Source organism: Mesoplodon bidens (genome assembly GCF_964165515.1).
Source record: "Mesoplodon bidens genome assembly, chromosome: 4".
Taxonomy (NCBI): Eukaryota; Metazoa; Chordata; class Mammalia; order Artiodactyla; family Ziphiidae; genus Mesoplodon; species Mesoplodon bidens.
Window position 1 is genome coordinate 64,712,833 of NC_138160.1, and position 14,734 is coordinate 64,727,566.

General features: G+C 42.5%; 1 protein-coding gene across 2 annotated transcripts in view; it reads left to right on the forward strand.

The window, feature by feature from the left end:
• Positions 1-14,734, forward strand: part of CMYA5 (cardiomyopathy associated 5) — a 325,210-nt gene that overhangs the window by 105,458 nt on the left and 205,018 nt on the right. The window contains exon 13 of one of the 2 annotated variants that reach the window (XM_081232030.1): positions 1,931-3,110. The exons of the other annotated variant lie outside the window; for it this stretch is intronic. Within the exon in view, the coding sequence (XP_081088156.1) occupies positions 1,931-2,177 (247 nt within the window). The 3' untranslated portion in view covers positions 2,178-3,110. Of the gene's footprint in view, positions 1-1,930; positions 3,111-14,734 lie in introns of those variants that run through there. 2 annotated transcript variants of the gene reach the window in all.

Below are 14,734 nucleotides of genomic sequence, written 5' to 3' on the forward strand. Positions count from 1 at the left end.
TAAGCAGGGTAGGGAAATGGCTTATGCAGGCATTCAGAACCCTCTAGACCAGTGCTACGCAATCACACATTCTGCAAAAATAGAAAAATGGTGTCATATGTGGCTCTTGAGCACTTGAAATGTGGTTAATAGGACTGACGAACTGAATTTTGAATTTTACTTAATTTTACTTAATTTTAATTTAAGTGTCCACATGTGCCTGGTGGCCACTATATTGGACAGGGCAGGTCTAGAGCCTGGCCTCTGACTTACCTATCCAGGTAATATCCTCAAAGTCATTCACATGTCCCCTCCTAACCCATCAGTCAGATGGTGATGTTCTCCATGACATACAGATTTATTCTGCCACCTCATCACTGCTTCTGCTGCCCCGATGGCTTGGATCGCCTTCTCCGTTTTTTCCCCACCCAGTCCTGACCATTCTTCTTTGGCTGAATGTGAGCCCATCTGCTCCCCAAGCCCCTTCTGTAAGAGCCCCAGCCTGTTCTCCATCTGTTCTCCAAGGATGAATTTGGGCAGCCCAACAGCCCACTGCTGTTCTCCATCATTGCCACCTGCAGCCTCTGTGTGCTTTACAGGTTCTAAAACTTCATAATGTTCTGCCATATTTCACATTAGCAAGGCACTGAAGAGGTCCTTTATCATTGTGGAAGTCTCGCTTACCTTCCATCCCCGTGAACCTCTGCCCTTTCACATGAGCTTCTTTCAGTGAGGAAATTGCTAACTTGCCATTTCCTAAATATTCCTGCACTCAAGCTTCTGGGCCTTTAAGAGAGATGTCACAGGTCTTCAAGGTCCTTGTCCTTCTCAGCCACACCAGAGTCACCCAGTTTCTCCGGCCCCAGTCTTCCCAGTGTCACTCCCACCCTCAGACCTATCATATCCACAGATCTGTCCCTCATCTATTTTCTTCTCTTCCATCTCTCATTTCTTCTCTTCTCCTGCTTTCAGGGCTCCACCCTCTGTTTCTAAGATTGCCAGGAGAAAACTCCCACCTTGTGTTACTTTTTTGCATAGAGCAATTTAACTTCTTCTGTTCAGCAATTTCTCCTTGCCAACCTGGCCTTGAACCTTTCCTTTCACAACTAAACCAGGTCCATTAAATGTGTAAGGAAACACTTTGCCAATCTGTGCTCTAAGCTGGAGTCTCAGCCCCAGCCCATGTTTAAGTCATCAACAATTTTCATTCCTGCTCAGTAGAGTATGGTTTCCCTGGGGGCAAGGACAGTATGCTATGGTCTGCATATCCCCCAGAGGTGCAGAGGTCTAGCAAAGTACAGGACACACAGATATGCCCAATGACTACATGTTGAACTGAATTTGTTTGAATTGAAGAAAGAAATCAAAGGCAACCCCCCTTGGCTGTAAGGGTGCAGAAAACACTGAGAAGATGAAAAGGAAAATTGATTTGGGTCAGTGGGAGTGTACAAAAGATGAAATTGGGCAAAAATAATGAAATATTTCTTAAACTTCATAAAGGTCCTTATGTAAGTTACTTACAAAATTTTTAAATGGTAAAATTAATACGCTTTATGGAAGGCAAGCCCGCGGTACTTTTTAAAGTACATGGCAACCTCAAAGGAGTTTTATTCAAAAGAATGACACACCATGAATGCAGTAGTTAAAACACGTGGGCAGCTGGGAAAGAATTAAGATGTTGAGAAAAATCACAAGGGAGGCATATGTTGGTTATTCTGGGACTGCCTCCTAATGTAGAAGGAGCAAAATTATTAAAAATACTCGTCTGTTGAGAAGAGCTATGCATTTTAGCATCTAGGAGGGATCTGGTTAAAGTATTTGGGACAATGTTATTGCAACTCATTGTGAATTGAGGTGAACAGCTGCAAAATCGGTTATCTCCAAGTGATTTTCTTTATCATGGTCCTTCAAGATTTCCAAAGTTTTCAATTCCCATTCCATTCCATTTCAGATACACATTTTTCTACAGTGGCATTGTGAGCGATGTCCACGTGACGGAGCGTCCCGCCAGAGTGGGCATCCTACTGGACTACACCACCCAAAGGCTCCTGTTTATAAACTCTGAGACTGGACAGTTGCTCTTCATCATCAGGCACAGGTTTAATGAGGGCGTCCACCCTGCCTTTGCTCTGGAGAAACCCGGAAAATGCACTTTGCACCTGGGAATAGAGCCCCCAGATTCTGCAAGGCACAAGTGATCGTTGGCTTTTAGAGTTTGCAAGAACAAAATTCAAATTTGGGGGGTCCGTTGTTCTTTCCTGTGGGTGCTAGACATTATTCAAAACGTCTTCTGGGGCTTCCCTGGTGGCGCAGTGGTTGAGAGTCCACCTGCCAATGCAGGGGACAGGGGTTCGTGCCCCGGTCCGGGAAGATCCCACATGCCGTGGAGCGGCTGGGCCCGTGAGCCATGGCCGCTGAGCCTGTGCGTCCGGAGCCTGTGCTTCGCAACGGGAGAGACCACAACAGTGAGAGGCCCACGTACTGCAAAAAACAAAACAAAACAAAACAAAAAACAAACAAACAAAAGTCTTCTGCACATTAGCACTAGTAATAGCTCCATGCACAGTGATCAGCATGCAAGCAAAACCACCAAGAAAACTGTGACTTTCCAGAGCGTCACGTGAGTAAAGAGGATGGAAAAAGCGATCTCCGCCTTTTGGTTTATATACGTTTGAGTTCTTCCCTAAGTTGAAAGGATTTATATCTGACTTGGGAATCAAAATAGTGAAATGGACTCCCACCTGTTTCACTGGTAAAAGAAATCCTCAGATAGACAGGTCTGAGTGAAGGGAAGGTTGTGCTGGTGATACATCTCCTCCGACAAGAAACACTGGCCTTTTCCACAAGAAAAATGTCACCTCACTTCACCAAAGGATGCGGAGTGCTAATCAGCAGAGAAAGTGTTTTAACCATTCAAAGCTGATAACGAACTGTTTTGTAATCATTATATACTGTAGAAGACGAGTCTCTTTTCCCTGAAATTTTAAATGTAGAAAAGTGCTAGATATTAGAAATTTCCATTTTGTTAAATAAATGGTTAGAGTCTATAAAACAAAACATGTTATGTGAACTTACTGCATGTGACTTGTGAGTCTGGCATCTCTGGACGGGACAAACTGCGAATAAAGAGCCATCACACTGCAGTGGGTTGTGCTACCGCTCATTTTCATGTGAGAATTTTACACATATATGTTTTAAAATCGAAACATTTTCAGCCTATAGTTACAGACAACTACCAGAAACTGAGAATTTCTTTTTGCTAAAAATAAAATGGTGGGTCATTTTTAGATATTGTATTGAAATCTCTCAAAATCTTCCTAAGATATGTGTGCAGAGTTGATAAATCTAGAATGCATGTTGAGATGATTGCTCTTGTTCTCCATAATATAAATACTTTGATCATACTTACAGATTTTTTTCTAACATTACCAATTCAGTTGTTTTCTTATGTCGAGAGACAATGTCCTACTTTTGAAATATATCCTAAAGTCCATTGTTTAATAGCTAGCATACCCAAACTGGATCTGTAACTGCATTAACAGAGCGCCTTCAAAGCCTTCATCATCCTGCTTTGAAATTGGAGCAGCTGCTGGGAAGAAGGGTACTTAGTGAAACAGGAGGAATAACTTGTTGCTTTATGGGAAACACTATCTTCAGTTTTTTCAAGCCTTAAAAGTGTTAATGAGGTTCTGACTGATCAGCAACCCACGGTCATTATTCCTTTTTCTGGTGGGAATGTAGTGTAATTCAAAACAATAACAACAGTAGCAGCAACCACATGGAATTTAGAATTTGACTCAGTGGGTTTCCTCCAAAAGTAGATCTCGAGGTAAAGATTTAGCATGGGTTCTTTACATAGGAGGTGTCCGAGGAAGCATGTGTGAGGAAGTGGGGAAAGTGAGACAGGAAGGGGCAAGAGCGGATGAAGGACATGTTTTATGGGTGGGTTATTACACTGTGAACACCTGGGGCTCTCATGCTGGGGGCACCCCCCAGAAACCACTCAGAACATGCCAGAGGCTGAAATGTAAGTGCTCCTCTTCAACCCCAGTTGGCTGAGCATTGCCCCAGGGGACCCTAGGGGACATTAAATTCCCTTTCCCTACCTTTCCAGGTTGTGTTCCTTGCAAGCTCCTGTGGTCACAAGAAAACCCTCAAAGGGCACAAGAAACATAGGTGCCTGACACAGTTGACAGTGGGCTGACAACCCTCTAATACAGCTGCTGGTGCACTCAGGTAAGCTGGGGCGAATGGGACAGGACACCAGCAATGCCCACCATCAAGTTGGAAGCAGCTTTGGTATCGAGGGGGAAGCCATGTAGTAATGGGAAGAGCTAGGTTCAAATCGTGATTCAGCCCTTATAGGTCAGCATGTTACACAACTCAGATGCTTTAGTGATGCCTTTTTCTCAGGATAATTGTAAACATGAGATTAAAGAAGTATGTGAAATGGAACAGCATTTTTAGCTTATAAAACATCCTGACAGGGGATGCTGGAGACCCTCTGTGGCCAACCCTCCACTGCATCCCCAGTAAGTGGCCTCCTGTCTCTGACTCCATAGCAAGTGGATGGTGGCGGGACGACAGTGGGGTCAAGAGATCATGTTTTAGCCGCCTTTGTTGACTGATAGGCGAGTTCCTGGTTGGTTCCTAGGGGATTATTCCAGTGCAGACAAGTAGAGTGAAGTTAATGCTATTTCCTCATGTCCTCCTCCTCCTTGGTCCTTCTGCTCTGAGTTCCATTCCCTTCTTGTCCTTCCTCTTCTCACAACACAGATCCTCAGAGAAAAGAAAGGAAGTTAGCAAATTGTGGTCAAAATTTCTCTTCTGGAAATCTGTTGATGGTTCATAACATGGATAGCCCATGCATTATCTCTTTTAATCCCCATCAGAACCTTGCACAATAAAAATTGCCATTTTATAGATGAGGAAACCAGTCTCAAAGCAGTTAACTGACTTGTACATAGTCACAGCCGGCAGGTGGCAGAGCCTGGATTTAGATACAGCTCAGATCCTGAGCTAAGAGAATAAAATGATTAGATTTTGTTTCATTTTTAATTGCAGATCATTTTTTCTACATATACATGGTGTGTGAAAATTATGTGTGTGTATACATACTCTCACACACATACCACACATACACATTTGAATATGCATGTATGCACACATACATTCATTCATATATACACATTCTCTTCCCTCCTGAATTGACTTCCTTCCCAAGCCTCTGTTTTGTTGTCAATGCTGTCATAGTCCTGGCACACATGGGATACCTTGATTCTTTCTTCAATACCAATGACCTTATTTAGGATTCAGAAGCATGTATAATATTCTATTTGTGGAAAAAAGACATGAAACCACATACATGAAACCACACTGTTGCCCCTAACAGGTACAGGGCCAAAATAAAGGAGCGTGTGGGAAAAAGAAAAAAAAATGAGGACGGATACCGTGGTCCTTCTCTATCTGTTTGCACACACACCTGGCAACTCTGGCTGGATACAGTCTTTGTCAAAGTTAGAAATATTTTTCTGTTGGAGCAAACCAGGCCATGTGCCTGTTGTTTTTCTGGACGTGCTTCCCTAACATCCAACAGAACTAAGTATTGTACTTCATCACACCCACTTACAAAACTGTGTGCTTTCAGCACCAAACACTAACACTCTCCCATCAGAAACACCCTTCAGGCCGCAGAATGGCTTGTATCTGAAGTCCCTTCTCACCCTTGCTGTGTTAATTACCCATTAATCATCTCTGGAAGAACTCACAGGACTGAAGCAGTTTATACTCATGGACGAGCTTTATCACAGGCAAAGGATATGGTCCAGGCACACAGAGGCAAGATGGGCACTGAAAGGACCCTCCTGTGTCAAGTGCAGTTTTCCTTGTCTGCCCACTGCTGGTATGCACAACATGCATGTGTCTGCAAGCCTCAAGCCACCAGTAGGGTGTGTGTGAAGCACCTCGATACCAGGAAGCCAAAGTTTTGTTTCAGGGAGGTTGGTGGGGTGCCCTCATACTGAGCTGGTCGCATACTTTCCAGCTGTGCAACTAGCCCTACGTGTTGCAGCTCACCCCCCTGACCCCTACAGCCTCCACCAAAGCCAGTGCCTAAGATAAATCCAATAATAACCACTAAACGATGCTGACATTCTGATACATCCTGCTCCGAAACAACTGATGGATCCATGGTTACGGAATGTCAGTTGTTTTTAGTTAATAGAGTCCATGGCATTAGGCAAGGATCAATAACTGTGTGGATACACATGTGTCAATTAAGACTAGTGGGAATGAACCCATGCTAGGCACTTACTGTCCTGAATTCCGGAGCCCAGCTGCTGGTGGATGTTTTCAAAATAATAATAAGAGCTGAGTGCCTCCACTGTCGAGAGCCATCCCCTCGTATCTCTGATTTGGTGACTATTAGGGAGTGATCCAGGGCACAGCCTGAGCTGAATGAAGTTCGACCTGATTTCCAGCCCACTTCACAGTGCCAGGGGCGGGCAGGGTTGGGTAGGGGGGAGGACATATTTCTGTACAGTTTTCAGAGTAGCAGATCAACATCTCTCATTTTCCTTTACTACCCTCATAGTGTGTGTGGTTGTACCCCTCTTCTATGTGCCCCTGTTTTGGTCTTAACTCTATGCTGTTTGTTTTCTCTAATCAATATCAGTAATTTCAGGTGCCCAAATAGCATATGAACTGTAAGAATAGTTTGTGAATAGTTGGAGGGTTGAGAATGTTTAACTTGGAACAAAGACAAGTTAAGGAAGGAAATAAGAGGTCTTCAAAGACTTGAAGGGCTGTTATATGGAAAGAATAGGCTTATTTTGATTTTTACACCAAGACCAATGGGTAGAAGTCCCAGGGTTGAGGAATTTGGTTCAAGAGAAGGGCAAACACCCCATCAGTGACAGCTGGTTCAGACACATGCTGCTTAGCAGGTAATGAGCCCTCAGAGTCAGGCTGAAAGATCAACCATCTGGAATATTAAAGAGTATATTCTTGCTTTGAGTTCCAGATCCATGGTTTTTAAACTATGTTCCTGGGGTACTGGGATTCCCCAGAGGGACCTGAGGGCCAACGTGGGATCCAATGGGAAAGCTAATTGGGCATAAATTCAAACCTCTATCCCTTTCCATCGCAGTGGCTCAGTTTTATTCTGTTTTACCTGCTGGGTTCTATATCATAGTTTATTTGATGAACAGGTTTCTATGGTTAAATAAAGTTTTAAAAGTAGATAACCACTGAGATTCAAGTCTGAATTCTGTGATGCAGAATTCGCTTTGGGACCCCAAAGTCCCTAAATCTCTCATTCTCTCTGAGTCCCTTTTCTTTTACTATCCAAATACTGATATTATATTGATTGCAAGAAATTCTGATTCCTATGTCAAATTTCCAAGAATTTCTCTAAGTGATTACATTCTCATTGTTGACATCTCTGTCCTCCAAATTCTCCTCCACCACCTCTAGCCACCTCACCACTACTTCTTCATGCTTCCCTGGTCCCATTTTACCTTCACCATCCAAAACGTTGACATAGTCTCCATTGATTCCTTAAGGCAGTGCTAACACAAGGCTGACGTTGGCAGCCGTTAACATAGCTTCTGTTGAAGACTTGGGGTTAATAAGGGAAATTTCTTCATAGATTATGAGACAAAATAAAACTGAATATGAAGCATCTCATGTTGCCAGGAGCCCCCTCTGATACCTTCTTCAGCCCAGTCTTCCAGACATATTGAACAGACAAACCTCTCCATTCTACTTTATTCTTTAAGTTTCTAGCTCTGTTTAAACTTTGTTTTTTTCAGATCAGCCAGTGCAACTAGAAAACATAAAAATAAAAACACCTCTCTTACCAATATAGACACCTTTGTAATAGACTGAGAGCAAAATTGTGCCCTCCTATCTCAGCCTCTTCTATCCTGCCCAGACTTTAGGCCTTTTTTGCAGAACTAAAAGGTCCATTAAAAGCAATTCCCTGGGGCTTCCCTGGTGGCGCAGTGGTTGAGAGTCCGCCTGCCGATGCAGGGGACGCGGGTTCGTGCCCCGGTCCGGGAAGATCCCACATGCCGCGGAGCGGCTGGGCCCGTGAGCCGTGGCTGCTGAGCCTGCTCGTCCGGAGCCTGTGCTCCGCAATGGGAGAGGCCACAACAGTGAGAGGCCCGCGTACCGCAAAAAAAAAAAAAAAAAAAAAAAAGCAATTCCCTGAACCAAAGAGCACTTCTTTTCCAAAGATGAATTTGACCATTACTCCTTAGAATGGTTTTAGAATCCCTTAGTATCTTCCCTTTCATGGATTTCTGTACAACTAGCTAATGATTGAAAATCCTTTCTCAACCTAACCCGAGCTCCCAGACTTCGTGTTGGGCTGCCCGACACCACGGAGGACCTTACTACATGTTAGGCACTTCAGGGAGAATGACACACTTCCAGAGTCAACATGTTATTTGAGGACTTTGTAACTTTGGAGACCTCAGGAAAAATAAATAGGAAAAAGGAAAATGGGGAAGGAGAAGCACATTTCATTCATTCAACACAGATTTATTGAGTACTTACTATGGGCCGGGTGCTATTCTAGACCCTGGCAAAATGGCAGTCATCAAATCAGACAAAATCCCTGCTTGCAAGGAGCTTATATTTTAGTGGAGGAAGACAGACAGTAAACACATCCATAGTATGTCAGTGGGGAATAAGAATTAGGAAGAAAAATCAGGGTGAGAGAATGAAGAGTAAAAGGAGGCGGGTACTGCTATATATTGGAGGTATGACGGGACAGAGTCTCTAGTAAGGTGATATTTGAATAAAGACCTAAATAAAGTGAGGGAACAGGTCACGTGGATATCTGCAGAGGAATAGTGTTCCCTACAGAAAGAACAGCAAGTGTAGAGGTCCTGAGGCAGCAGCATGGGGGTGTGTTAAAAGACCGATGAGGAGGCCATGGGACTGGAGTGGAATAATAGAGGAGAGAATGCTGTGGATGCAGACGGTAGCTGGGTACCAGTTCATAATACACTTAAAGGCCAAGTAAGGACTTTAGGTTATATTCTGGGTGAGTTAACAAGAAGTAACAGGTATGAGGAGTAATGCAATGGCAGTCTCAAAGAACTGGCTTTTCACTTGTTTGGGTATTGCGTTTTTCAGCATTAAACAGGATGTTTCATAAAGGTCCCCTGGGCTGGCCTTTGCCAGCTCTCAGCTCCTGCAGAGAAAGGGCCTGGTATGGGTGGGAGAGAAGAAAAGGTGTTCTCTGTCCCCTTCTCAGCTCTGTCCAGGAGCCCTGTGGCCCTGTTCACTCCCTGCTTCTAGAGGAGCAGCCCTGCTGACTAGTTGCCTTTATTTATTTATTTATTTTTAACATCTTTATTGGAGTATAATTGCTTTACAATGGTGCATTAGTTTCTGCTTTATAACAAAGTGAATCAGTTATACATATACATATATCCCCATATCTCCTCCCTCTTGCATCTCCCTCCCACCCTCCCTATCCCACCCCTCTAGGTGGTCACAGAGCACCAAGCTGATCTCCCTGTGCTATGCAGCTGCTTCCCACTAGCTATCTATTTTCCATTTGGTAGTGTATATATGTCCATGCCACTCTCTCACTTAATCCCAGCTTACCCTTCCCCCTCCCCATGTCCTCAAGTCCATTCTCTAGTAGGTCTGTGTCTTTATTCCCATCTTACCCCTAGGTTCTTCATGACCTTTTTTTTTTTTTCTTAGATTCCATATGTATGTGTTAGCATATGGTATTTGTTTTTCTCTTTCTGACTTACTTCACTCTGTATGACAGACTCTAGGTCCATCCATCTCACTACAAATAACTCAGTTTCATTCTTTTTATGGCTGAGTAATATTCCATTGTATATATGTGCCACATCTTCTTTATCCATTCATCTGTTGATGGACACTTAGGTTGCTTCCATGTCCTGGCTATTGTAAATAGAGCTGCAGTGAACATTTTGGTACATGACTCTTTTTGAATTATCGTTTTCTCAGGGTATATGCCTAGTAGTGGGATTGCTGGGTCATATAGTAATTCTATTTGTAGTTTTTTAAGGAACCTCCATACTGTTCTCCATAGTGGCTGTATCAATTTACATTCCCAGCAACAGTGCAAGAGGGTTCCCTTTTCTCCACACCCTTTCCAGCATTTATTGTTTGTAGATATTTTGATGATGGCCATTTTGACCGATGTGAGATGATATCTCATTGTAGTTTTGATTTGCATTTCTCTAGTGATTAATGATGTTGAGCATTCTTTCATGTGTTTGTTGGCAATCTGTGTATCTTCTTTGGAGAAATGTCTATTTAGGTCTTCTGCCCATTTTTGGATTGGGTTGTTTGTTTTTTTGATATTGAGCTGCATGAGCTGCTTGTAAATTTTGGAGATTAATCCTTTGTCAGTTGCTTCATTTGCAAATATTTTCTCCCATTCTGAGGGTTGTCCTTTGGTCTTGTTTATGGTTTCCTTTGCTGTGCAAAAGCTTTGAAGTTTCATTAGGTCCCATTTGTTTATCTTTGTTTTTATTTCCATTTCTCTAGGAGGTGGGTCAAAAAGGATCTTGCTGTGATTGATGTCGTAGAGTGTTCTGCCTATGTTTTCCTCTAAGAATTTGATAGTGTCTGGCCTTACATTTATGTCTTTAATCCATTTTGAGTTTATTTTTGTATATGGTGTTAGGGAGTGTTCTAATTTCATACTTTTACATCTACCACTGGTTGCCTTTTGAACCAGCCTCGTGCAGAACTGTGGGGAAAAACTGCTATTGTACCTGGGCTGACTTTGTGTTGAACTGAGTCTGTTTACCCGCAATGAAAAGTTGGCAACCACCAAAGATGGAGAAATACAAGGAAATTTGAAGGAAATGTTTTATATCTTTTCAACTGCATGAATTTGCAGTTACAGGGAAAATGAGATACTGATGTCATCCAAGGAGTTGCCTGGCCAAATGGGGCCTCAAACAGGGCCTCACAGGTGTGTATATAAGTGTGTATGTGAGTGTGTTTGTGTATGCATCTGTATGTTGTGCATATTTCATATGTGTGTGGACATGTGTATGTATGGGGGAAGGGTCTGGTTTTCCCGGGTTAGAATTGTCATTACAATTCAGGGCTGGTTTTCCCACTGAAGATCTAGGAACTGGATTGGTCTGAGCTCCCAAAGGTTGTCAGCTCCACAGGGATTCACCCACATTAATCAAGCCCACAGAAGACTGATTGATAATTTAGGATGCCAATCGCTTAATCTATAGTGAGAAATCAAATTGCCAAAGGGGCTGGAGAACATACATCTCTGGTCAGAGGATTCTCTCTCTAGGGCCCTGAGCTCCAAGACCTGTGGGTACCCACCATGGTCCGTGTTGGGCTGCACATACTACCTGTGGCTCTTTACCTCTCAAATCCCACATGCTCAGGAGAACTGACAGATTTTTACATGGGAAGCTCTGTGTAAGTCAAAAGATTGTTTGGTTATGGTGCAAAGCAAGGCAAGTTATGTGCAAGATCTTAATGGTCAGCATTATTAAACTGCCATGACCAGCCATGGGCCCAAATATTTGGGTTTGCTGCTCCAAGTACTTTCTCCTTTGTCCCTGAGGATTTTTCCCTGAGAAAATCCTCGTCCTTTGGGGGTTTTATCTATTCAGTCCAAATTCTTATACTCACAATTAAAAAAAAAAAAAAAAAGAAGAAGATGCCTTTAGGGCATTTTCCAGGCTCTAGTTTTTTTTTTTTTTTTTTTTTTCATTTAGTGAATACTTGATTAGATTTCTAGGCCCTGTTCCTCCTGCTTTTGATCTGAAAAAATATCATGCCTGTTAGATTTGCAAATGATAGACCATCTTCTATTATGTCAAGATCTTACCAATTTAATAGTCAGAAGGAAACCACACTTGAAAGTTGTTATGTGACTTCTCACTGTCTCTCCCGTGGACTGACTGCATGTGGGGGGAGGAGGAGGGCGCTCTCATTCAAGGATTTGTTGTAACGGATGAGAGTGGGTTAGAACACAGCTCGTCATGTAGATCTGTGTTGAGAGAGACATGGCTCTGCTCCTTCACAGTGTGTGACTTTGGGCGAATTGTTCAGCCTCCTTTAGAGTCCTCATTGTAAGGAAGGAATAGTACTAGTTATTATGTCATGAGGTTGTTCGTTTATTCATTCATTTATTTGAGTACTAACTAAGTTGCCAGGCACTGCCATAGGTACTAGGGATCCAGCAGTGATCAAAACAAATAGCCCTGCCCACAGGAAGTTTACATTCTAGTGAGAGGAACAGCACACAATAAAGGAGATAAATAAGTAAACTGTTTAGTATCAGAAAGTGATATAAAAAAAAATAAGCAGGGAAGGGTTGTTGTGTCATGTAAAAGAAAGAATTAACGTATGTAAAATTCTTAGCAGAGTGCCGGCATATGACAATAGCAAAGATTTTAGCTGTTATTAATTCAGCTATAACGCAGGGACTTATTACAATGAAAGAGCCTAGTGTACCCCTCAAAAAAGCAGAGTGTCCTCACACACACCTTGGCATGCTCTCCATGGCATACTATCCATGGCCATTGTATCTCCAATGAAAGTTTAATATTTTCCTGTTTTTACTCATTGCAAACATTCAGGGAAAGTATTTAGAGCAAAAGATAAATTATCCTTAATTTCACCACTCAGAGGGAAGCAATGTTAACATTTGGTGTGTGTCCTCCTAGGCTCTTCTCTTTTTTCCCTCGTACGTGTGTGCACACACGCACACACACACACACGTGCGCGCTTTAAAAAATGTAAATAAAATCACTGTTACATAGTCTGCTCTTGTTACTTAAAGCTATGTCATGAACATCTTCTCACATCAACAAACAGATTCACGTCACTATTTTAATGCCCAAATGTAGTCCACTGGAAAGATGGATCATAGACTACTCAACCAGTTCATTATTGATAGGTATTCAATAGACCTCCAAGTTTTCATTTCTATAAAAGTCTGGTTTTAAAGGCACCAACTTCACTATTTGGCCTAGAGTTTTTCTTGAATTTGTCATGGGAAATTGTGTATTGTTTCCATATTTACTGTGAACTTGAACCAGTTTGTATAAACCCAGTTGGGAAGACTAAATAGAGACTCCTTGATGGTGCAAGCTTAGTGCCCAGTTTTATTTAGAGTCAATTCAATATATTATATTTAACTATGTTCAATCTGAATATGTATTTTTTAACATCTACCGTATCAAGATACCATACTGATCCCTGCTGGGAACAAAGATGAGTAAGACGCAATCCCCACCTTCAAGGAGGCCAGGGCAGGAGCACAGGGATCTAATGAGCATATAGGCTGAAGAATCATGGGGTAAAAAGCAGGGAGAGAACATATCTTGTGACCAAGTAATATTAGTTTTACATCACTAACATGTCGAATAAGCAAGACTCCAGAGGTATAGTCATAAAAGACATTTTATTTTTGTCTCTTTGTGCCTTTTTAAGTTTATTCAGTGGAAAGAAGTTCTAAGTGAAAGTGTAGGCAGAGGAACTTGGGAGGACTTAGGTGGGCTTTCTTACAAGAAATGTCTGCACTAAGACCTGATGACTGAATAGGAGTTGGCCAGATTGAGGGGAGTGGGTTATGGAGGCAAGAGGAGGGGAGAGGAGAGTGTTTCTGACATAGAGTAAAGGTGAGGAGGTGAGAAATAGCCTGATGGCTGAGAGGGACTCAAAGGTCAGTGTAGCTCTTGGGGATGGGGGGAAGGAGGGACGGGGAAGGAGTGGCTTTTGGGATGACTCTAGGGCATGGCAGTGGAAGGCTCCAGGGGTGGGGAGAGATTGTCTCTGAAGACCCTATAGGTTTTAGCTTAGGGCCTCATACAAATCGGGCGGTAAATAAATGTTGTTGAAAGTGAAGTCTGAAAATCATATAGATTTTTGGTTCTTCTTTAGCACAATTTCCCTTCTCACCATTCAGAATCACTGTGTGTCAACTTTCTACTTCTCTCCACTTGAATATTTGAGGGCTGTCTCCAAACAGTCCTTGGATTGTAGGTCAGAAGGAGAAAAATGTTTGGGTCCTTCAAGCAGAAGCTCCAAACAGAGTCTGTTTACCGGTCACCTAGTTTTCTCAATGACTGGAGGTGAGTGAAGGATTGAAACCTGAAGGTCAAGTATTATCACTCAGATAGGGAGAATAAACCTGACTCATTCAAACCACAAGCTATTTCAAAGGTCGTTTTCTAAGGAAAAATTGTTGATCAATGGCATTTTTCAGGAAATCACCTCTGTTGAAATATTTATAATGCTTTTTTACTTGTCTTCCTTCAGTGAATTAAACTATAACTAAGCTTATTTCTTGATTTGAATTTCTCCTTAATTATTCTGAGCTAAGTTCTACCCTGCAGAGTTCCAGAAAATGGATAAAATATGCATTTGAGCGTTGAACAGCAGCAGCAGACACCTACACACCAGCCCTGGCTGTGTGGGACGCTGCCATTTTCCCCAAGTCATTTCAGGTCAGAAACACCTCTGCTCCCAAAGAGTAGCGTTTAGGGGGCCCCCACACAAAGTCTTTGCATGCACCTTATAATGTGAGAAGTGGGGAGCCGTGCATTGTTCTGCACTCTCCCAAGAATCAGTTCAGGGCTACTTTTTTGCCCCTATAGGCATAGAAATGAGCCTCTAGTTATTCAGCCCAATGGGAAACCCTGTGAATTACCTCTATGGGGCTTGAAGTTCAAAATCGGAAAATTATTTTTGCTTTGTTCCCATTCAATTA